Below are 26072 nucleotides of genomic sequence, written 5' to 3'. Positions count from 1 at the left end.
GTTTTATAGTGGAGGCTATGGGGCAAGTAGCACCTCTGGAAAATAAAAGCCTAAAAGTGACAGGCACAAGCACAGTGTGAATGGGCTGACCACTCAGCAAACTTGCAGTCATCCTAGAGTCATGTTATGCCATTTGCATAGCATGGTATAATTAAGATGCTACACAGACACATCCATTTTTCTTACATTGAGTGTGAGCAGGCCAAAATCAAAAGGCATTTTGTAGCACTTGTTAATTTTCTTAATGTAATCAATGCAATTGATGGCACACGTGTTGCAATAAAGGGACCATCACGGAATGGATTTGCTTTGTAAATAGGAAGCAATTTCATTCAGTTAATATGTAACTACTACTTGATGCTCAGCTGCTAATGTCTAACATTGTTTTAAGGTGGCCTGGCTAAACCAACATTTCCTTTATTTCATCAAATAGTGTGTAGAGAAAAGCCAAGCAAAATGACACCTTTTATTGGCTAACTAAAAAGATTACAATATGCAAGCTTTCGAGGCAACTCAGGCCCCTTCTTCAGGCAAGATGTAATCAGGGGCCTGAGTTGCCTCGAAAGCTTGCATATTGTAATCTTTTTAGTTAGCCAATAAAAGGTGTCATTTTGCTTGGCTTTTCTCTACATTCATAATGGCTAACACGGTACAACAACCTAGTACATCAAATAGTGTGGAAAGACAATGTCAGAGTAATGCTGTGTGTGATGACTGGCTTTTAAGTAATGCTGGTATTGTCAGTTACATCATACAGCACTAACACTTTTTATAGGTAAAATAAATAGGCTCTGCACTAAGGCAACTAACATTAAGCGTATGCATTAGGTGATATTACCAACACTGAACACAGATGTACTGAGAGAACATAAGTTAAATGTGATATAATTAGTTCAAGAATATCTGAATGTGACTGATGCATCATTGAAATGCATAATGAAACAAGATGTTCTCACGTAAACACGTTTTGGACATGAAACACCTAGACCTGGATGACCCTGCTGAATAAGTCAATGTTTCCACCACTTTGTTGAATCCATGCTTTTCTAGAAGTAAAATCGGGTCTTAGCAGGTAACTATATGGGTGGACATAAAACTGGCCACTGAATGTAAACACATCTTAATTATCTCAAAAGAAAAGTTCACCCTTCCAGGCGCTATTACCCACTAAGAGGCACACAAGTAGTATAAATAAACTAGATGATGCATCACAGGCTTTCTGCAGAAGCTGACTGTCACATTGAAGGCAATAAAAAATAAGATACTGCAACTCTACATTCTTGCAACTCCATCTACATTTTTATGTGACCTGCAACCCACATGTTTCTAGCACCCTAAACACAATTATTGAAGATAAAGGATTAGACATGTGAGAAAAACAAAAAATGTACTAAATACAGAAAAATGTTTAAGATATCTTAAAAATGCCAGAGTACTGTATTAATGATCTCAGCAGTACTTTACGTCGAAGAGCTTCAAGCTCATGGTGGAGGTTCAACAGATAATAATCCTTTGATAGTAATCCAATAAAAGCCTGATATACTAGGATCTGATATTTTTGGTAGGACCCTAGTACAAATGCACGATTAGTTAATGAATTAGACGGACTCTAAGTGCACAAATTACTTATAACTAGGGACGGTATCCTATTTGTCATCATACCATTCAAATATGTCATATGTGCTTTAGTTACATTGCTATATTTAAAAAAAAAATCCAATTAACAATGCAAACTTACAATTTACATAGTTGCTTGTAGGAAGTATGCCATTTCAGTGATTCAACTAATGTCGTACTTCTTGAGCTTGCGTGTTGTATGATTGGAGAGATTTTCCTTAAAACATTACAAGCAAACTAAACATTACCTTGGAATAATATGTAATAATGCAACATTAACAAATTTGTGGATATGTATATGGTTGCCCCCCTGCCCTGTGCAGCTGAAACAGGCCCTGAATCCCAATGATCCTACCCAATGACCCTGAACTGGATACGCCAGTGAGAAACTGTACGATTGGGAAGATGAATGTAGCCTTTTTCAGAATAATCAGAATAAATCTAAAGCATCCAGGCCAGTCCTTTTAATGGCAGTGGATGACGCGATGTTAAAAATACAATAATTTTACTATTCACTAAACCCATTCAACTGATATTTCCTAGGTCACGTCATGAGGTTCTCATGCACGAATCAAATATTTTTATTTTTAAACTCGTTCTATAAAAGCATTAATGAAGTCTTTTTTTGCCTCGAAAACTGAAAATGCAGTGGTAATTTCACACTTTATTAAACCATGCAGGATGTTAAAAAACAGGAAAGCTGAAATGTCCCTGAACTAGTCTTAAATTGTCAATTCACATCTGTTAATTCTATTCCTAAAACTCCCACTGATGCTGTTGAGGTGCACTTAATGCCCACAAAATATACAGAAGGATTTATTTTAGTTTTTGTCATACAGTAATCTGAGTAAAGGTCATTAAGACAGGGAACCCATAAGAAGGTAACAATTATCAAGATAGCCTATACGAAAGAATTAATAAACAAAAAAAAAAATTCTATATTGCAGTGTTACTCAAAGTTTACCAACCCTGTTTTACCTTTTTAAATTTATTGAGGACCCACAAGTTTCTTCCTTAGTGAATGTAAGAGCTGAGGGCTTTCCCTCTTGGTGAAACAAACACAAATGGAAGAGCTGGGGGAGAGTAGGTGGTCTGCTTGGTGAACTGAGCTCAAATGAAGAAGTAGAGAGAGTTCCCATTTCTGTAAGAACCGCAGATACAAACATGAATAAGTATCACACAGACATATCGATTGCTTATGTGCTCCACTTGCACACCCAACAATGACAACAGGCAACCAACTTCTGGAGCTGGTGGTTGAGAAACAATGACTAATTACAGAGTTTAATTAAGGGCAATTGCTGATATGAATTACTTTTACTTATAACAAACGCATGCAACTCTCCAAAGATGCATTAAGTGCTGAGGTTGAAAGGGCCACGAAATTCTGAACAGATCTGTCTAAAGTGGTGGATATAAAAACTAACCAAGCCCTTTTTTTTTAGCCGGGAAAAACTGAAGGGGATCTCGATTTCATTCTTTCAGACAGCGTACATGACGTTTATGAATTTAAAATTATGATAATACATACAAGTTTCACAAACAATAACCATCTTAACTTGGTACACCATTTTAAATATGTTTATTAATAAATAACTACACGTCCTGCCATTTCCTTACCTAAAGCATAGACTTTTTCCGACTGGAATTTAAGAAAAAAAAACTCTTTTATAATACTGTATACTAATGACTGAGAAAATTTCCTAGGTAGAAATAACAAAAAAGAAAAAAGACATCCATAACGTAAAGATGTAAATATGTTTAAACAAGTAGAACAACAGTCAAATTAAATAATGTGGTCAGGTCACACAGCAAGTCAGAAGTGGGGATTTAATTAGCAACCTAGTGATTTAAAGTCTGCTGCTCTAACTGCTTTATGCCACACTGCCTTAGTGATACAATATTAGGGTGGAGAAAGCTTCTAAAGATTAGACATATAGTACTTACTACTGGGATACAATTTAACAAAGAAACCTTTTTGTTACAGGGTAAATTATTTTGAACTCAAAATGTGTTATGTGATTTTGCTAACAGTAAATTTCTTTGTCCTGTAATTTCAAAGCAGGCATTTCTTTTAGGCACTAAAATAGATTATTTCTTTTATTAAACTGTTGAACAGGCAACATAAATTTGCCCTTGAGTGAAGCAAGGACTTCCATATTGTTCACATGTGCCTTATTCAGGAACCAGGCAAAGAATAGGAAACAGTATTCATGTGATTTCAAAGGAAATCTTGTTTGGAATAATTGGTTTTCTAGCAAGTAGCATATTTTTGAGGTTATTGTGCTTTAAAGAAAGAAAAAGTCAAACTTTCTAAAAGAAATGTAGACAAGCAAGTCCACTTTATACAATATTATATACACCAGAAACAGACTACTAGATGATAATGGGCAGTTAATGCACTTGACCGCACTCCGCGCCCATATGCATCCACTGCACGGCTGCCGTGAGTTGATTCTAAAATAAACTAAAAATGAAGAGAGTAATAATTCCAAAACTCTTTGCGTTTAACAAAAAGCTGTAGTGCAGAGTTTCAGCATAGTATATACAGTATGTGTACCAAATTTCATGTCAATAGGTTAAATGGTTTTGCAAGCTACAGGTGATTTAAAATCCTGGACAGACAAACGAAGTAGCAACGGTAAGATATTATAGAAGAAGATATATTATATTACGCACACGCACTTGTGGAATTCATACTTAACAGTAAAGGGTAATCAGACAAACTTGAGTATTAGCCAGGAAGGATGAAAAAGATGTGCTTAACTTGTAGAAAAGAAAGTTAAGATTTTTTTTTATAGCTTAATAAACATCTAGCTTTTGCACTTAAATTCCTAGTAAAATGTTATAGTCAATTTTATCAGTAAATTAGAAAGAATACTGAGCAGAATATGACTAAATACTTATTTACAAGGTCATAAGCTCAAAATAACTATTTTTCTTTAACCTGAAAATGCATTTGTTTTAAATCTTTTAAAATAACCTATAACTACCCTCTCCAAAGCTGTCTTGCCTGCTCCCTATAGGCACCTTTTCTCACTGCAGAAAACAAACAGAATGCAAACATGACAGCAGTCATTTAAACTCCAGTTTAATTAGACCAAGAAAAAGGATAAACTCTTCTTGGCTTAAAATAAGAAATTAGGGATGAATACCCAATTTAATCAATGTATCAATCCATTTATTTTGCTAATCTCTTAGAACAGTTAATTGGGATACAAATAGGAAAAGGAGGACTGAGAATTTACTAAATGGTTAACTTAGATTTAAGAAACAAAAAAAATAAATAAAAAAATTCTTTTGAAAAGTGACTACAATGGCAATATTTACATGATTTCATTTTACTTCAACTTTTGATAGGAATTGTTATTCTGATATCACCTTATTTGTAATAAATAATTGTCTATTTTTGTACCATCTTTCCTAAGATTATCTTACACAGGTTTATCCTCGGTATAACTATATGATGCCACATGGTTCGGCTTGTTGTAATGTACTGTATATGTTGCATCAGATGCATTATTGAACCAGGCTGCTTTATGATTTTCATTCTAAACTGTGTTTTAATGTAACCATAGCCCAAAATTCACCCCTTGATGTCCATAGCATGGCCAGGTAGTCAGACATGAGTCAGACCTGAGTTAAGTAAAAGGTGCTTCTTGGTGCCCACAGCACATATTCAGTATTATTAGACTTCAAGTACTCTCTAACTTGGTGTCTGAAGCATGCCCTCCTTGAGTTATCAAAACAACTCTGCGTCTATAGTGCGGCCAGATAGTTACAATTCTATAGCATGCATGCACACCTTAACTTTCAGAAATAGCACCCTTGGCAGCCACCTAGTTTACTTAGTGGATTGACAGGCTGACCATCTGACCCATGGTTGCTCTTATTTTGAAAACTTGGACATACAATTTGTCAGTCTGACATGTAAAATACACTAAAACTGTGGCTTTGGAATGTAAACTATCAAATACATTTAAAACTATCTTCCACAGGAACGGATTAGGTTTCTTCATGATCAATCTACACTAAAATGCAACATTTAACTCTTCAAGCCTAAATTATTTTGCCATTTTTATGAAACTTGGGTAGAGTGTCACATCTACTGTAGATCTGATAACATATGAGGCAAAAACAAGCATCCAGTAGAGTTCAGTGCAGAGTGAATTAGGATATAAACAGAGAATTCACAAAGGCAACAATACTACTGAAACAATACATCATACAAGAAGGCAGACAAAAAAAAGTAACTGATGCTACTTCATGACATGGGGCTTATTTTGGAACACCTCACATTATGATTCTGCATCATTACATACTTTCCCAGTGAATGTTGTTAAATCTTTAACAAAAGCCAAAAATGAAAAAGGATCTTAATTAAACACCAGACACATTTTGGCATTTCTTCTTTAGCAAAAGGAGTACAGTCCTCCAAAGGCAAGTGGGAAAAACTGCACCCCAAAATCATAAGTCATCCTTGTTACAACACCTTTAATAGCTAAAAATGCCAAACATTTATTTGTAGTTATCAAGTTATGCACATAGTAGACCACAGTTCTTGGGGGCACTGAGGATGAAGCACTTGCCTTGGATCACACCTCGACATTTCAGTGAGAAGTGGGTCTAAACTTTGACAGAGTAATTCAAAAATTAAGAATATTTTCTTTAAACATTGTGATGTACAAGTTTCATCAGCACAAGCAGCAAAGAAGCATGCTATCTCATCCCACCTCCCAACGGATCAGAAATCAGTCGCAAATGACTCCCAGCTGAAGTCTCTTTATCGTGATGTGAGGTGCCTGGAGTTGTACAGGGTAAGTAAAATATCATCATTTGGCATTGCCTACAACGATCTGTGTAAATGTAGGATGAAAGGTAATGTGAGACAATAAATGCTGAACATATACCTAAAGCAGAAACTTTTTCCATGTTATACTAATAATGACGTGAAATGTATAATGTGTGAAGTCCAAATAATATATAAACATGTGCGATTTTATTTCAAGAATATAACCAAAGTGGGTGGGGCGGGGGGGGGTATTCAATTTACTTGTTGCTTTTAATGAGTTAAAAACCCAAGCTCAAATGTCAAAGTTGGTATGTATTCTTGGATGGTGCTTAGTATACACCATCACCATGGTGCTGTCAGATCTAAACACTAGCGTGGCAAAGTCCCATTTTACTTATGGTGCCAAGCACAGTTGTGCTGCAGTGCAGCAGTCTATTAGCCGGCGAAAGCGCTGTGAAGAAGCTGTCTGTTGCTACGGTTCTGCCTTTGTCCAGTTTGGTAGCGGTCACAGTATTGCCAGTACAACAAATAGTTCTAAGCAGGCATCAGCCACAGCGCTGCTCTTCTGAAAAGAATGGTGATAAATGCCATCAACTCAGAGAGGGAGAGGCAAGTTTGTTGTACCACGTAAATGTCACTGAGAGAATAAAACTGAATAATAAAATAACACTAACTTTTACAAGTAGCCAAAATTTACACCAGGTGTTACAGACTTGAATCAAATGTATGTTTTTATTATATTGTAGAAATAATAATAATAGCAGCTTACTACACAAAATGCGAAGCACCCAGTCTCAAACCCGTGACCTTTGGGGTTATAAGGCAGCAGTTCTTACCTCTGCACCATTCAAGAATATTTGTAAACTCCCTTTTGATTGACATTTCAACTTGAGTTTTTAACTCATTGACAGACACATGTACATTGAATGCTTTTTTTCCCCTTTGGTTATATTCGTGAAGTGCAACTGTGTATTTGATATTTTGACAAAAGTCTTCACACATTATACATTTCAGTCATTATTAGTATAACATGGAAAAAGTTTCTGCTTTAGGTACGTGTTCAGCATTTCTTGCATTTCTCACATTTCCTATCATCATGCATCCTTTCATCTTTGTAGAAACAAAACACTCATGAAATGCATGTACAGTGAAACCTCGGTTCACGAATGTCTCTGAACACGTACAAATCAGGTTACGACCAAAAAGTTTGCCAAACCTTTGCATCTGTTCATGACCACACACTCGGTTGACGAACAAGCCAGTTTCCCTTCCGGTTTGTACGCTCCGATGATTTCCGCACATGTTCAGTCTCTCCCTGTGCATTCGCTGTGAACTCTTTGTGCTGTATTTCGTTTTCCTTCTGGTTTGTACGTGCTGATGATTTCTGCACGCATTCGGTCTCTCCCTGCACTGTACATTGTTCTCGGTGCATCACGCAGAGGGACTCTCCCTCAAAACTGTAACCTCTTCTCAACCAAGCTTCCTCCTGTGGTATAGCGGGTCCACAGCCCCCGTTAAAAAGGCCAGTTTAATAAATAATCACCACACTCGCAGCTTAGCGAGGGGGCGTGTGGCCATAGAGGTTTCGGAGGAGTTCGTGATGTGGGGGTTTCTCACCTAAGTGCACAGGTGAGAAGCGATCCGCATCCGTAATTGTTCCCAGGAGCTGCTGATTGCCACGACTACCACGCCTCTTCATAAATAGAAGCGCGAGTCAGCAAAAGGGTAAAAGAAGAGAACAGGAAAGAACGGGAGATTGCAGGAGAAGGCAGGAAGCAGAAGGAGAAAGCCAGTGCAGGAGGGAGAGAGAGAGAAAGTGAGTGAGTGAGTCCAGGCTCGCGTGCATCGGAGAGCAAGCGAGCTGCTAATCAGGGAGCCTTTGGGGTTTGTCTCAGTGTTAAACAATATTTTTATATTTAGTTTACTATTACACTGTGCATTCTACTATGGTATAGTTAACTATTTTTGTGCTTAAAAATCTTTAAAGAAAATATATTTACATACAGTTCGTACAGTCTGGAACGGATTAATTGTATTTACATACAATCCTATGGGGGAAATTACTTCGGGTCACGACCAGAGTTTTGGAACAAATTATGGTCATGACCCGAGGTTCCACTGTATTCCAAATAACGATATACTGTATTATTTACCCTATACAACTCCAGATCTCACACGCATTTAAGGAGCCTTAGCTTGAGCTGGGAGAACTTTTTGCCCGCGTGCTGAGTTCCGTCAAGGTGGGGGATGGGACAGCAGTCTGCTTGCTTGCTTCTGCTGATTGACGCATTTACAAAATAATTCTAGTGTTAACAAGGAAAACTCCTCTAGTTATTGGTTTAAGTACAGAAGGAGAGAGGGTTTGAGAAAACCACTTGATTATCTGGGCTTAAAAGCCAAGCCAGAAGAACCTAGGTGTCATGGATTCAAAGCTAAATTTTAAGATTGCAAATTACATCACAAAATTATGCATTTTTTTCTTAAACAAAAACAGCAGAAATTGATCTTTTGTACTGCTGCAAGATATTGAAAAAACAACTCATTTTGTTTTGGCCTACTATTTTATTGCATCCCTGTTAGGGCTAACAAGATATGTCTGGCTAATACTTTTAAATATTTAAGAAACCCACTTTCATAATCTATTCATTATACATTTCTAGTCAAACAAAAAAATTAACACTGCATATTTTTAACTGTGCATTTGTTTTTATAGTAGCAACTAAAGCTGTTCTCACACAGTACATTTTACATGACTTTTTAATTATTCACATTTAATTTTTACAATTAATAATCATTATTATTGTTTGTTTTCTTTTTCCGCCATCCTGTGGTGATGCTCTGCATGGCTTCCACCTGAAAAAAAGTAGTTTTAAGGCTGTCTTTGCTTCTGGGCAAAACCCCAATTTCTAGGACTTCTTCACATGTTGATAAGTGGACAATATTATGTACTGAACACTGCACAAATAGGGATCAATGGTCTAGAGCAGGGGTCCACAATCACGGTCCTGGAGGGCCGCAGTGGCTGCAGGTTTTTGCTCCAACCCAATTACTTAAGAAGCACTTATTGCTCACGTAACATTTCTGTTTCACTTTAGTTGTCTCGCTCGTTAAGATTTTGGACCCTTATTGCTTATTTTAGTCTTAAACAGCTGTATTCTGGGTTTTTAATGGTTCCATATTAACAATAACATGCAGATGACAAAAGAGACCAGCATTTCTCCATTTAGCTTGTTACCATTTACACCTGAGTGTATTTGTCATACATTGTTGGATTTAATTAAATACTTGGAAGGAAAGTGAAGAGAAAAAAAGTGAAGGACTGAGAATTAGACTTCAAATTATTTGGATGGTATCCTTAGAAAGGGGAAGAAAATCTAGGATATGAGAATTACCTGACATAGCAGAGTTAAAGCACTAACAAGCCATTCCATTAAATTATTGGCAAGAATTGCTTTCTAATTAAGCAACCGGGTTAGAACAAAAACCTGCTGCCACTGCGGCCCTCCAGGACTGTGATTGAGGACCCCTGGTCTAGAGTAATGTTTCTCAACAGTCCTCAAGGCCCCCTGAGAGTGCAGGCTTTTCCAATTAGTTCCTCAAGCACTCAGTCATTATGATTTGATTGTTAACTTAGAGGACCCTATATTGCTTTTATTTTGCATTACAAAAGTGCAGTATTGTATGATTTATTCTTGTAGGAAATTAAGACATACAGTTATATGAAAAAGGTTTGGGAACCCCCCTTAATCTTTAGATTTTTGTTTATCATTGCCTGAGCTTTCAAAGTAGCAACTTCTTTTTTATATATGACAAGCCTTATGGAAACAGTGGAATTATGTTTATTGGATTAACAGAAAATATGCATCATAACAAAATTAGACAGGTGCATAAATTTGGGCACCCCAACAGAGATATTACATCAATACTTAGTTGAGCCTCCTTTTGCAAATATAACAGCCTCTATACGCCTCCAATAGCCTTATAGTGTCTAGATTCTGGATGGAGGTATTTTTGACCATTCTTCCATACAAAATCTCTCCAGTTCAGTTAAATTTGATGGCTGCCGAGCATGGACAGCCTGCTTCAAATTATCCCATAGATTTTCAATGATACTCAAGTCAGGGGACTGTGACAGTCATTCCAGAATATTGTACTTCTCCCTCTGCACGAATGCCTTTGTAGAATTACAACTGTGTTTTGGGTCATTGTCTTGTTGGAATATCCAACCCCTGCGTAATTTCAATTTTGTGACTGATGCTTGAACATTATCCTGAACAATTAGTTGATATTAGGTTGAATTAATCTGACCCTCGACTTTTAACAAGGGCCCCAGTCCCTGAACTAGCCACACATCATGATGGAACCTCCACCAAATTTGACAGTAGGTAGCAGGTGTTTTTCTTGGAATGCGGTGTTGTTCTTCCATCATGTAAAGCGCTTTTTGTTATGATCAAATAACTCCATTTCTTTCTCATCAGTTCAAAACACTTTGTTCCAAGATGAATCTGGCTTGTCTAAATGAGTATTTGCATACAACAAGTGACTCTATTTGTGGCATGAGTGCAGAAAGGGCTTCTTTCTCATCACCCTGCCATACAGATGTTCTTTGTGCAAATTGTGCTGAATTATAGAACGATGTACATATATACCATCTGTAGCAAGATATCCTTGCAGGTCTTCGGAGGTGAGCTGTGGGTTGTCTGTAACCATTCTCATAATCCTGCGCATATGCTTCTCCTGTATTTTTCTTGGCCTGCCAGACCTGGGTTTAACAGTAACTGTGTCTGTGGCCCTCCATTTCCTGATTACATTCCTTACAGTTGAAAAGGACAGTTTAAACATCTGAGATAGCTTTTTGTAGCCCTCCCCTGAACCATAATACTGAACAGTCTTTGTTTTCAGATCTTTTGAGAGTTGCTTTGAGGACCCCATGCTGTCACACTTCAGAAGAAAGTCAAAAGGAAGAACAACTTGCAATTGACCACCTTAAATACCTTGATCATGATTTGACACACCTGTCTATGAAGTTCAAGGCTTAATGAGCTAATCCAACCAATTTGGTGTTGCAAGTAATCAGTACTGAACAGTTACATGCATTCAAATCAGCAAAATTACAAGGGTACCCAAATTATTTGCACAGCCAGTTTTTCACATTTGATTTAATTTCATAAACTAAATACTGCTTCACTAAAAATCTTTGTTTGGAAAACACCCCAGTACTCAGATGTTCCTAGGAAATGAGACATACCACGGTTATCTTTTTGTTGAAAATAGAGTAAATTATTATGCAGGCTGAGAGGGGTTCCCAAACTTTTTCATATGACTGTATTCTTGCATCTTAATAAAATAAGTATGCATTTAAATTCACTCTATGACGTTTGCTTTCTTAATTATATCTGAATATAGGAAATTAATGTTGAGCAGAGCAGACATCAACACAAATGTCTCTGAATGCTAAAGGTAACAGCTATTTGCTACTTTAGTGCTACCCACTTGTATGCATATTAGTAAATACATAATTGTCTAAATAATCAGAACATAAAAAATAAATATTTAAAATGAAAAAGGAAAACATCTTACCTGTTTAAACAAATATAAAATTCATGCTTCATTCACTAAAAATACAGGATAACTACTCTAATTTACAGATGGTTGTAAAAAAAAAGAAATTGGGAAAAGAATAGCTTACTTAACTGAGATTATGAGTTCAATTAAGAGAAGTGGGGAGGGGAAAAAACCTACAGCCATATATATATATATATATATATATATATATATATATATATATATATATATATATATACTGCTCAAAAGAATTAAAGGAACACTTTTTAATCAGAGTATAGCATAAAGTCAATGAAACTTATGGGATATTAATCTGGTCAGTTAAGTAGCAGAGGGGGTTGTTAATCAGTTTCAGCTGCTGTGGGGTTAATGAAATTAACAACAGATGCACTAGAGGGGCAACAATGAGATGACCCCCAAAACAGGAATGGTTTAACAGGTGGAGGCCACTGACATTTTTCCCTCCTCATCTTTTCTGACTGTTTCTTCACTAGTTTTGCATTTGGCTACAGTCAGTGTCACTACTGGTAGCATGAGGCGATACCTGGACCCTACAGAGGTTGCACAGGTAGTCCAACTTCTCTAGGATGGCACATCAATACGTGTCATTGTCAGAAGGTTGGCTGTGTCTCCCTGCACAGTCTCAAGGGCATGGAGGAGATTCTAGGAGACAAGCAGTTACTCTAGGAGAGCTGGAGAGGGTCATAGAAGGTCCATAACCCATCAGCAGGACCAGTATCTGCTCCTTTGGGCAAGGAGGAACAGGATGAGCACTACCAGAGCCCTACAAAATGACCTCCAGCAGGCTACTGGTGTGACTGTCTCTGACCAAACAACCAGAAAGACTTCATGAGGGTGACCCAAGGGCCCCATGTCCTCTAATGGGTCCTGAGCTCACTGCCCAGCAGCATGCAGCTCGATTGGCATTCGCCATAGAATACCAGAATTGGCAGATGCACCACTGGTGCCCTGTGCTTTTTACAGATGAGAGCAGGTTCACCCTGAACACGTGACAGAAGTGAAAGGGTCTGGAGAAGCCATGGAGAACATTATGCTGCCTGTAACATCATTCAGCACGAGCAGTTTGGTGGTGGGTTAATGATTGTCTGGGGAGGCATATCCATGGAGGGTCACACAGACCGCTACAGGCTTGACAAAGGCACCTTGGCTGCCATTAGGTATTAGGATGAAATCCTTGGACCCATTGTCAGACCCTATGCTGGTACAGTGGCTCCTGGTGCACGACAATTCCTGGCCTCATGTGGTGAGAGTATGCAGGCAGTTCCTGGAGGATGAAGGAATTGATACCATTGACTGGCCACCACACTTTCCTGACCTAAATCCAATAGAACACCTCTGGGACATTATGTTTTGGTCCATCCAATGCCACCAGGTTGCACCTCAGACTGTCCAGAAGCTCAGTGATGCCCTGGTCCAGATCTGGGAGGAGATCCCCACAACACCATCTGTCATCTCATTAGAAGCATGCACCGATGTTGTCAGGCATGTATACAAGAACACAGGGGCCATACAAAGTGCTGCGTACAATTTTGAGTTGCTGCAATTAAATTTTGTCAAAATGGACTAGCCTGCCACATAATTTTTTCACTCTGATTTTTGGGGCATCTTTGAATTCAGGGCTCTGTAGGTTGATCATTTTCATCAAACGATGTGGCATCCTTTCGTTCCTAACACATTACCCAGTCTATATCAGTATAGATATCCAGGAGGATTTCTTTTTCCCATTGAGATCTGATGTGTTTTCAAAGTGTTCCTTTAATTTTTTGAGCAGTTTATATATATATATATATATATATATATATATATATATATATATATATATATATATATATATCTTAAAGAGATCTATATTTTACTGTTCTTGATAATTCCATATTTTTAAAAGTAATATTCATAAAAAATTCTCAGTACAAGACAGGGCTTGACAAAAGAAAAACATCACTCACCTGTATACCCAAACACACTACAAATGTGCTGATGTGCATAATGCAAAATTCAATTTGTAACCATATGAAGAACTGGCAATTTTATAAAATGAAGAGACAGTCACTGTCCAGCACACTGTTGCAAAAAACCAAAATTCAGTAATATAAATAAAATAATAAAGTCCACAAGTATTAGTACTCACTAAGCCTTAACATATGTCAAGCAGCAGGTTATTATTGTGTGTAATAAAATAAGTCTAATTTCAAGCTGAGATTAAATTCTGACAGAATGATATAAGCAGCAGAAACCTGTGAAGTTTATTTTCCTGACATGACCATGCTTTCTGCATGGTAAGGGCTTAAGAAATTGATTTGAAAGATAAATAAAAAAATAAGCAGCTCATTGTCTCCTGCTGCACTGTATGCAGATGGTATTTAGAGTAAAGTGTTCCTTTACAGCTACAGACTGAAATGCTTGAAACGAGCTTGTATTTGTACTCATGAAACTTCTTACAGACATCAGGAATTATACAAAATGACCCCTGGAATAAACTGTACCTATGGCACCTTAGCTGATCAAGAAACTGGTGAGCAGATGTGCAGAAACATAAACCACACATAAGCAGTTAGGCTGCTCCAAGCCCAATTTTTTTTTAACCTTTTAAGAAAACACAAACATACACCCAAGATGAATAAGAATGATTTCATGGTCTGCCAGGCAAATCTTCCATAAAAGAGGTTAAAGTGTCTTATTCTAGTGAGTTTGCCTGTGGCCTAACACCTATGTTATACTGTAGGTATCGTGCACAAAAACAATGATTGCATATTTTAACTGAAAAAAAATGGAACCATTTCCTTTTGATTGAAAGAAGCAAAAGTAAAGAATATTAATGTTTAATTTTAAAATCAAAAAATTCGTGATTTGTAATTTTACATATATGAAGAAATGACTAAGATAATGAAATTGAGGGCCTAAAAGTAAGTAAAACTGACAAGAGCTCTCATCAGTTAAAACTGAATAATGGAGCTTTTCCTAAATTTCCCAAAACACAGCCTCGCAAGCACTCACTTTATTTGTTTGCTGCCAAGCCAAAAGAGATTTACCATTAACAGAGCAGCAAATGTACTTTGCTAGCAAACCAAGTGGGTACTGGTAAAGAGAACTGTAATAGACATGCCAAGTTTAATTAGCTCAAAACAAGCCTGCAAGGTGCTTTCTTAGAAAGAAGACATCGCTTACCTTTTGTTGCAAGTCTTACACACTGAGTTTTTGTTTCCTGTCAAAAAAACAAGAAATAAAAAATATGCACTTTTAAGAAGTTCACATAAACTGTGTCTTAACACATTTAAACAAAAACTTCAAGGATTAAAACAGGTCAGGGGTGCATCATGAACATTCATCTTGGTCAAGGGCAAGTATGCAGACACAAACTGGAAAGCCAGTTTTGAACTTGGCACTTGAGGGTACAGGGTGGTCCAGATCTAATTATGCAATTTTCATTATGCTATAACTTAAGTTTATTACACAGAGAATTCACAAAAAATTATTTTTGTTGCCGACAGATGGTAGCACCTGCCCTGTATTCCAAAGTGGCGGGGAAACAGTCGAACAGTAATTCTTTTGTCTTGTATTGTTTTCCTGCATTGCATTAAAAGTGGCATATAATTAGATCTAGACCACCCCTATATATATATATATATATATATATATATATATATATATATATATATATACCACCCCTATATATATATATATATATATATATAAATATATATACACACACACACATGCAGTATATATATATTAATGTATACTGACATTGAATGATTATAAATATGTTTACTAAGAGAACACTGTAACTGGTGCTGTTTATTTGAACTTGCTGCAAGATTCTGTCATGCCATCTATTCAAAAGGAGTTTGGGAAGGGACCAGTCTTATTTCCAACAGGATGGAGCACCTCCTCACTACCATCATGATATAAATCTGCCAAACAAAAATATTGGGTTGAAGAGGTAGCTCTTGCAGTCACCACATGGCAACTTTTTTAAAATGGGTTCATGTCAAAGAGAAGTTTCATCTCACAAAACCTCAACAACTGATAAACTGAAAATAGCCAATGAAAGAGAATGCGGCCAAATACCAAATGAAAAGATATGCGACGTAAGATGATACAAACATATGTAAGAGAAAGTAACTGCAGTTTCAGCAGGTGATCCACAGCAGGTAATTGCTTTGCAAAGTGGCAGGTAATATCTGAACAAAGATGATCATGTCACAGACTGTTCTTGGGAGCAGTTGATCAAATCGAGTTATACAAATGTCCTTTGTGCAAGACTGAAAACAAACATCCAAATCACTAGGCACTCAAGGCTTTATACCTTAAATGTATTTCATTTTAATTCAAAATCCATTATCAACAGAATGGAGAAATAATGAAAAACTGTGGGTCAGGGCATGAGGGTGAAAGCCTACTGCAGGGCTGGGACAATGATTGGAAATATTTAGTTATATACCCCTGCATCACTTAAAATCCTCTTGCAAATAATTTTCTAAATATATACACTGTATGTGTGTGTGTGTGTGTCACAATGGCAAACAAGGCACACAATTAAATTTCTGCTGTGCTAACAGTGAAGGAATGACAAAGTAATAAAGGGCATAGAGATTAATCAAAAGAAGCACAATGTAGTCAGCTTGTTGAACAATGACAGATGAGTTTTTAATGCATTGATAAGGAGATGCCCAAGACTGAACAAGAAACATATTTTACTTGTCTATCATAATTAGTAAACCAAATGAAGAAGAAAAGTGACAAATGGCAGATATACTACATTTTATTGGCTGACTGCATTAAAAAGCAACTAAAATTGATAAAGCCAAGCTGCATGTACTCAAAATTAAAAGAATGCTTCAGTTAAGAGTACTTGCCCATTTAAAACTGTAACACAGGGAATGGAAAGCCAAGTATGTTTATTACTGAAGGATACAAACACACACTTCACAAAGGAAACAAATCTTTCTCACAGCATTTTTATATTAAACTAGAATGTTTTAATGCATATAACAGAGTATTCATTTATAGTTGCTCAATTTACTTTACACTGTTAAGTTCCCTTATTCTTTTAATAATACAGATACCATGCTTTTAGACTTGGTAATGAACATATTAAGCATTTCAAACAAAAGAAAAAACAATACCAAAAGCATTTAAGACATGGAACTGAAGTGCTGACCCATTCTTGTGACATCTGTCACTATTTTGTCTTCTGAGCAAAAATCAAACAAAATCAATTAGGGAGACTATTAAAATATTTGTTAAAATAAAAAAAAAATAAATAAAAAAAAACTATATGAAGCTGCTCTCAAACCTTACAAGACAGATAATTATACTATATGTCATGAAAAGGTATTTACCCTAACCCGATATACTGTATTTTCACTTATTCATATTAGTTTCTGATCTCTAAATATATTACATAATATAAAAAATAACCTGTGAAAACAAAATACAAATTACTCCATGAGCACAAGGAATACTCATCCAGGAATACACAGAATAACCCAGACAAACAGGTAAGGAACCGCAGACCTCTCTCAGCTCAGTTAATGGGAGCATTCATGAATCCACAATTAGAAAGTCACTGGGCAAAAATGCTTTCCACACGAGACATGCAAGGTTAACACCACAGCTAAATAAGAGTAACATAAAGGCTCATCTAAAACATTTCAAAAAACAGCTTGATTATCCCCAAAACATCTGGGATAATGTTCTGTAGACTGCAGTTGTGGTTAAGTATTGATACCAGCTTTCAGACTTCAGTAATGGTACCAAAATGGTTCTGAAGCAAATCACTCTAAGCTACAAAGTACCCCCTGTCTTACTCCAGACCTCCCGGCTGTGCTGCACAATTGCACCACACTATGTACTGTATTCTTTTTTAAGGTATAGCATAAAGAGTGCATCAAAGCAACAGGCTGGCGGCTGAGCATCCAGCTGGAAGTCTCACGCTAAAGTAATATGTTCCTATTGAAGCAATGATGGGACCACCTATGAAGTCTTGATTACGTTGAAGCTTTGCTCCCCATAAGGTGTCAATCATGTCAAAACTTTGTCTTGATCACATCAAATTCAAGATTTGTCTGGGGGTGGAATTATCCCCTGTGAAGTACTGATCATGCTGAAGCCATCTCCAGCAAATCACACATTTTTACTCAGCTAATTAAATGAGTCTGGGAGAGGGGCTGGAGTATGACGTTTACATTCAGTACAGAAAATCCCAAAATGCTGGGGCCTTAATGTTTAAAATTGTGTTTTTGGTACTTTTCCAGTACTGGCATAACCTATAGCCCTAGTGAACTGATAAGACAAAAGTGGAACTTTCTGGAAGACACAGGACCCCAATTAACATCTGGTGTAAAACTAAATCAGCTTTCCACAATAAGAACATTATGACCATTGTCGGACATGGTGGTGATACTGTAATGGTGTGCGAATGCTTTGCTGCATCATGACATTGAATTCAGCACTCGACCAGAAAGTACTGAAGGAGAATGTATAGTCATCAGTTCGTTATCTGAAGCTCCAACATAACTGGGTTATGCAGTAGGTCACTGATCTGAAGCAAAACAGCAAGTCTCTCTCTAAAAGGCTTAAAAAAAAAAAAACAAAACAAAAAAACACACACAAAATTAAGGAACTCCACTGAGATGTGGTGGTAGGGCCTTTAAAAATCTTACAAAATAAGAACTTTTTATTTCAACAAATTAACATCACCTCATTTCCTTTGAGAGAAAAAATATATGTGGGATTATTACACTAGTGTCTGGACGATAATCCACCAAGTTGCTGGCTGAATTAATTTGACTATGCTCCGGCAGTTTAAATAAATAAATAAATAAATAAAAACAGGAGAAAAGCACTCTTGGAAGGCATCTTGGATAAAGGCAGACATTAGCCAAACATACAATAATAATAATAAATACATGTGTATGTGGTGGTCTCAGTGTGACCCCAGCAAAGAATAAAGGCAAAAAAGTACAATATCTCTTCAATAGTTGTCTATAATCAATAAATCAAGCAGATGCAAACCAGCATTATATTTTTCCTATATCAGTAGTAATCACAGTTTTTGATACCCACTGTATTTTGAAGTAATGCAATTCAGCAAAACAGTTATATCAATCAGTATCTGTCAAATATTCTGTTATTGACTAATAATGACTAATCATAGATAAGCCTTCAGATCTCACAGCAACCACCAGATTTATATTAAAAAACAAACAAAAAAAAAAAACCTTTATAATCGCAATAAGAGTGAAGATTATTACCTTTTCAACACTGCTCACAGCCTGGAAATAAATGTTATAATTTTTTCTTGGAGCTAGAGGTGGATTCCAAAAGCCATGGTAAGTTTTGTTGTCCCCAACTGTAAAAGGAGCCTGTTCAGGTAAATTTCCAGGTGGCAGCTCAGCAGCAAAATAATATGGTGAACCAGCACTTGACGCACTCTGATAAGTGACTGGTACTTGGTAGCAGTCCATTGAACTTGCCTCTCTCTTGCCCCTGTGAGGATTCAGTTCTTCAACAACAATCTGATAAGCACTAGAAAAAATAAAAATGCATTCTTAAATGAACACATCTCCACTAAATGCTTTCTAACAGTTGTCATAAAATTAATTGGTAGTTGTGAAAGGTGAACCATGTATTTTAAGATAAACTGAAACTGGAAAAAGAAAAACACTGACATCACTATTGGTTTCTTTTTCAAATTTAAAAATAATAAAAGTTATTAGTTATGGAGAAAATCATTTTGAATCTTCACTAGAATTAAGCTCTGAATTCTCACTTTCTTGTCTACATCACTTCATCCACATTAAATTGCAAGTAACTTTAAAGTAACATGATCACTAGATGGGCTTTAGTAGGTTAGGCACACAATTCCCAAACACCCTAACCTTTACTTGGACCTGAAAAGACTTTGAAAATGGATAAAGGAGATACAAAACCTAAAGCCAGACTGAATTTTGCCAAGACCCCATCAACCCAAAGTATTTCTAGGAAAATAAATTTTTGGACAAAGTTAGAACATCAGAGGAGGCAAATCAGTTCTGGTTTTGCAGAAGAGAAAACAATGCTTTAGAAAACCAACACTCTGCCACAGTCAAACACGATGGAGATTCCTTGACAGGGCTGTTTTACAGCCTTTTGCATTAGAGACATTGTATGGTTTTCTGTACCCACTGCATTTTGAAGTAATATGCCGCTATAAAGTCAGTCAATGCTTCTAACTGATGTACTCGTTAAGTTTATTTCTATTTATTTACTTATCGACTGATTGATTGGCTATATTATCTATCCCGTGAGTCTGTATCCTTGTTTATGTTTCTTCTGCTGTATGCATTTGAATTTTCCTGTGGAATTAACAAAAGTTTAACTAATTTAATCTAAACTGTACAGAAACATTATGGAGTATAAATTGATGACATACCTCCATCAAAGGTATTTGGCCTTCCAGCATATAACCCTAAATGTAAATGCAAAAGAATTCAATAATTGGTAAAAATGAAATGCTGCACTGTTCTACGGTGGCCTAAGACCCAACCTAAAAACTGGAGTGGAAAAAAAAGGCATCTTTGAAATATGAAAGATGAAAATGTTTTTCTGTTGAAAAGTGTGGTGAAATTTTTGAGAAGAGACATAGCAAGGCAACTGATACTTGAACAAAGTGAAAGGTAGAGCAACTAAATACTAGTTGCTTGGTGGCACTTTTCATGTATGTTCTAAAGAAAATGAAATCCTTTGTCTTTTTCTCCTTTTATTAAAAGTTTTAAAAAAAGAAATCAGACACACCAGATTTATTGTAAATATGGGAGGGGAACACAAGTAGTGATGAAAATAAAAATAAAACACTGGATCAACCTAATGATAATATCAAAATGATATATACAATAACATTTTAAATTGAAATAAATTAAATTTTCCCATTAAAGTGGCACCCTGATATCTAGAAAAAGAAGCCAGTGACAGCTGATATTATTGTGTGTGTGTGAGGAAATCACTCAGCCACAACTCTATTCTAGTTTAGCATCCCAGAAATAGCAAAAACAAATTACAGCAAGTTCACAACTTGCAGTAGCTTTCAGGACAAGTATGGTGAAACTTTGATTACATTTTGAGCATAACATTCCTTTTATTGCATAATTGTAATTAGTTATTACAAATTTTTACAACAGACAGAACAGTTTACTCATGTAAGGCATGGGGAAAAAAATGAAACAAGGGAGAGCATGGTAATTTCAATTGACATGAGAATGACTCAAAAACTGTGTAAATTAATATTCCATTTTAAAGATTTACAGAGAGAAGAGAATCTGCATTTCTCAATGGCAAAAGCGAATCATCTTTAAGGACCAGCATAATGACTGCCTTGAGGATGGACTTGCTGCTGCAGCAGCAATCTATAGTTGTCATATCATTAATGACAGAATGCGCTGACAGACATTCCCACCTTCTGACCTTGCAATAACATGTATTTTGGCTCAAAGCGCCACAGATCTAAAATACAAATGACATGCTTTAAAACAGGCACAGATGGACACAAAATCTGTCCACTTCACCAAAATAGACTACTACATTTCTGTATCACTTGTCACTGATGAAATGGTTCTAAATTGCTGAAACAGATGGCTGCTTTTTTCCCCTATTTTAACAAGTTAGAATATCTACACTAACTTTCCCAGAAATCTAAGGCCTAGACTGCCAGGGAAGAATATAAAATTAAGGGAGGGTGGGTGACTGAAGGCGCTATAACAAAAATGTAGTGATCACAAAAAGTAAAAAGCTTAACATACATTTTTACACATATTAAAATGCATACTGTAAATTATCATATGTCTAAAAAACATCTACCTGGCATGTCTAATAAATGAATCTCTATGTTACAAAATTACAGGGTCTCAAAGTAAAATATTTCAAACAATGTCAATTAAATATTTCTCTTACACTCGGAAAGCCTATGGAAAGCCAATTGGAGAGAAGGGGAAAAAATAATCCTTACTGATGCATACCAGATGTGGCTGACCTAATGGTGACCAACCCCTTTATGTATGGCCAAATAACTAAAGGCCAACCAAATGCTCATGTCAGTAGAATCTATTAAGAGTTTGAAACAATATATTGCAATTACAAGGGAATACTAGAAAGCTGTAAGCATACTTATTGAGAGCACAAAGTTAAACATGACCCAAAAAAAAAATTCACATCTTCAACAATGAATAGCTGTATAAATCATTTACATAACAAATAAAGTTAGCAAAAATATTTGGCGAGGAAAGAATTTTTTTCCCCTCCAGGATTGCTATATTGTTTATATTCCAGTAACATGAATATTTGCCTATATTATTTTTTGTGATTTTAATGATCAACACATTACTTTGTAGGTAGGATATAAAGTTTTGTCTAGTAGTTTACATGCCCACTTTCAGATTATATGTAAATTGCCTGTCACTGGCACATACTTGTGTATGTAATAGTTACAAAGCTAAATATTATCAAACCAAGCATCTGTTCTTACAAATTTCAAAATATGCAAAATAATAATAATAAAATGCATTTTTTATAAAGTAACTTTTCATTTGCATTAGCTGAACTTTATGTTTCTTTGGTGCCTAAAAAGAGAGGTGAGAAATAACAATGCCCCAATCGAGATTGGCCAATTTTCACCCCAAATTACTTTTGGTCTGTGATCAGTAAAACAAAAGAGCTTGCTTTTTTAAGCTAGCTAATTTAGTCATAGTGTTCCTTTATGCAAAGCATTATGGTACATGATGAGTCATACATGTCATTTTGCTACTGAACATCCTTTGAACAGACGGCTAAGAGTCAGATTTTAGGAGAGAATATTAGCTTTTACATTAAAGAAAGTGGAGTAATAAACTGACAAAAGGGAATCTGAGGAGTCACCCTTTGCACGGAGGGAATGGCAGAGTGTAAGAAAAGAGAGATGCAACTTCAGCAGAAAGTAAAAGAGGAGTTCAAAAATGAGCACCACTTGTCTGAGTGGGGACAGTGAGTGTGCTTGTGCAGAAACATTTTTAATTAGAAAAGGAACAGGCAAAAAAAAAAATCTGTCATTTGTCATTGTTGCTTAGTGAACAAAAGGCTTCTTAATTTAAGAGTCATATATTTGTTTTACATATAAATTGTTAAGCATGTCAGCCTTGTATATTCCTGACAAAATTTTATTAGAACTGTGGCTTGAATTAATGTCAAGAATTTTATTTTCTCTTATGGCAAGTGTTCAACTATGGATAAATATTTCTGTACAATTTTTAACAGTTTAGAAAATACTTTTTAACACGATTTTATTTATATTAGTATATTTTATGGTCACTGGGCAATAATGAAAAAAGCAAACAGACTTTCATTTTGTTAATAAATAAAATGAACAGGTAGCACTTGTGTATTTCAATTATAAAAACACCACATTAATAATAAGACATAAGGCACTAGTGTGGTTGGGTATGCATATACAAATCAGAATCAGTAAATTCTAACAATATGAAATCGGAGATTAGGTTTATCTCTAACAAAACATGATCAGAGTTCCCCTAGTTGAAATAGACAAGGTGAGACATGATCCTACCTCATTAAAAGTTTTTTTTTACTATGACTAGTCGCTTTGTTTGCCCATCCCTTTAACAGGTTACATATGACTATGAGTGTGGATAGGGATTTAAGACAGATCTCTAAACAAGTATCAGGCACTTTAATCAACAATTCCACTATACAGAAGGTCATCTACAAATGGAGATGTGTCAAACAACTGCCAACTTGTCCAGGCCAGGCCATCTTAGTCTTAAAAAAACCCCAGCATTTCATCATGGGACCTACAGGTAGCTCTTGCCACTGTTAATGCCAAAATGTATTAATCTACTTTTAGAAATAAGCTGCAATAATTAGATCTTCATGAGGGTGCCAGGAGGAAGCTTTTATTGTTCAGAAACACCACCAGGGTAAGATTATAGTTTCCTTATGAATATCTAGACAAAGGCTAGGTTTTCTGGAACAATATGCTCAAGACAGACAAGGTTTATTGCCACAGTACCAGAAGACAAGTTTAATGAAAACCAAAGACACCATTTGAAAAGAAGAACCTGACACCAACTGTATAAAGGATGGCGGTAGAAATAATATGGCTTGGGGCTAATTTTCTTGATCAGGATCTGGACAGCTCACAACCACAAACTTCACTTTGAATTCTTAACTGTACTTGAGGACAATGTTAAACCATCTGTCTGAGAACAGAACCTCAACATGGCCATGAACCATAAAATTGGAAAAGCCCCCAAGGAATGCCTGAAAAAAAGAAATGTATGGTTCTGGAATGGCCAAGTCAAAGCCCAAATACCACTGAGATACCGTGTGGAGATTTGAAACAGGCTGTGCATGTAAGGCACCTGTCAAACAATGTATAGTTTGATAAACTTCCCCCAGTCGATATCAGGAACCGGTAGACAGTAATATTAAATGCTTACTTGAGGCCATTTATGCAAAGAGGGCAATACCAGCTATTAGAGCCAAGGGTGTAGTTACTTTTTTCCCCCCCACAGAGAAAAAAGAACAGATATGCCATTTCCGAGTAAAACAAATTATTACAAAGTCAAATTTTCATTGTCTTTTTCAATTACAACACCTCTACCTAAAGGCATCGTTTAAATGAACATTAATTATTAACACGTCTACATACTGTATGTTAGAGATGAAAAACCATTTCACTGAGCATACTTTTCTCACGTAAATATATATGATCCTTTATCTTTCCTAGACAATCAACTTAAAAGTTATTTTGGAGACTAAGAAGCACAATTCAAGTTTCATTAAAGCTGGAAATCAATCTTTACAAGTCTGTAAGGCTTCATTTTCTATTTGACTGAACCTCATATCAGCAGCATTGCATAAGAAAATATTCTTTATAATAGTAAGTCGTAGTGGTGGACATGAATGCCTCTGAGAACCAAGACATGATCATGCTCTGGCATTATTATTATTAATGCCTGGATAAATGACTGTAAATTTGGAACCACTTAGGAATCTCTGGTCAAACAGTAAATACAATAGAATAGTTTATAAAAAAAGAATTAAAAAAAAATCTTATAAAAAAAGGCTTCTAAAGAAAGTCAGAAATAGTTATTAAAAAACTGAATTTGGGAAAAAAAGTTAAAAATATATTAACATTTCCCAAGGGCAACTTGTTAAATTGTTTGGTTATTCACTCATATACATATCCCAAGGCATTCAAGAAGTTACTCCTGTCAAAATGGTAACACTGTATGTATAAAATGGCTTTCTAAAACCAAAAAGCATAAAACACATTGAACACAACAAGAAAATAAATACAGAAAAAAAAACAATTGATATATAAAGCCTACCTTTCAAGACAAGTTCAAGTTGGTGAGCATGTACCGGTACAGTGTGTTGCCGCACCCACTACATGGCAAATGTCACTGTCAAGGTAAGTAAACCTCTCAACAAGGTCAACACTCTCTCTGCACACACAAACACTGCTGATGGCTGTGCCCAAGAGGTCACTAAAGGCCTGGATCTTGGTTTTTATCCATTGACTCTGCGAAGATCACCGCATTGTCAGCAAAGTCAAGATCTGTGAATTTTTCTTCACCAACAGATGCCCCACAGCCACAGGACCCCACAACCTTGCCCAACACCCAGTCCATACAAGCAATGAACAGAGTAGGAGGAAGAACACATCCCTGACGAACCCCAGAATCAACTGCGAAATAAGCAGAGATCCTGCCTCCACTCTGCACAGCACTCATAGCACCAGTGTACAGGACAGCAATGATATCCAGCAACCTCCAGGGGATCCCACAAACCCTCAGGATGTTCCACAGGGCAGCTCGATCAACTGAGTCAAACACTTTGTGAAAATCAACAAAGGCTGCAAAAAAACTGCCAATATTCGCTTTTGTGCTCCATGAGAACCCTCAGTGCCAGCATGCGGTCGATGGTAGACTTCTTAGGCATAAAACCAGATTGTTCCGGTCGCTAGTAGGTGAGCAAGTGATCACGGATCCTATTGAGGACGACCCTAGCAAGGACCTTACCCAGCATCGAGAGCAGTGTTATCCCC

At 36.4% G+C, this 26072-nt stretch overlaps 1 protein-coding gene across 12 annotated transcripts in view; it reads right to left on the bottom strand.

Moving 5' to 3' along the window:
- Positions 1-26072, bottom strand: part of ptprk (protein tyrosine phosphatase receptor type K) — a 561898-nt gene that overhangs the window by 112975 nt on the left and 422851 nt on the right. For all 12 annotated transcript variants that reach the window (XM_039747480.1, XM_039747483.1, XM_039747482.1 and 9 more), the window contains exons 12-13: positions 19252-19525; positions 15161-15197 (exon numbers count right to left, since the gene is read on the bottom strand). In XM_039747480.1, the coding sequence (XP_039603414.1) occupies positions 15161-15197; positions 19252-19525 (311 nt within the window). The remainder of the gene's footprint in view (positions 1-15160; positions 15198-19251; positions 19526-26072) is intronic.

The sequence above is a fragment of the Polypterus senegalus genome, chromosome 3 (genome assembly GCF_016835505.1).
Source record: "Polypterus senegalus isolate Bchr_013 chromosome 3, ASM1683550v1, whole genome shotgun sequence".
Taxonomy (NCBI): domain Eukaryota; kingdom Metazoa; phylum Chordata; class Cladistia; order Polypteriformes; family Polypteridae; genus Polypterus; species Polypterus senegalus.
This window is presented reverse-complemented; position numbering and strand designations above follow the sequence as displayed.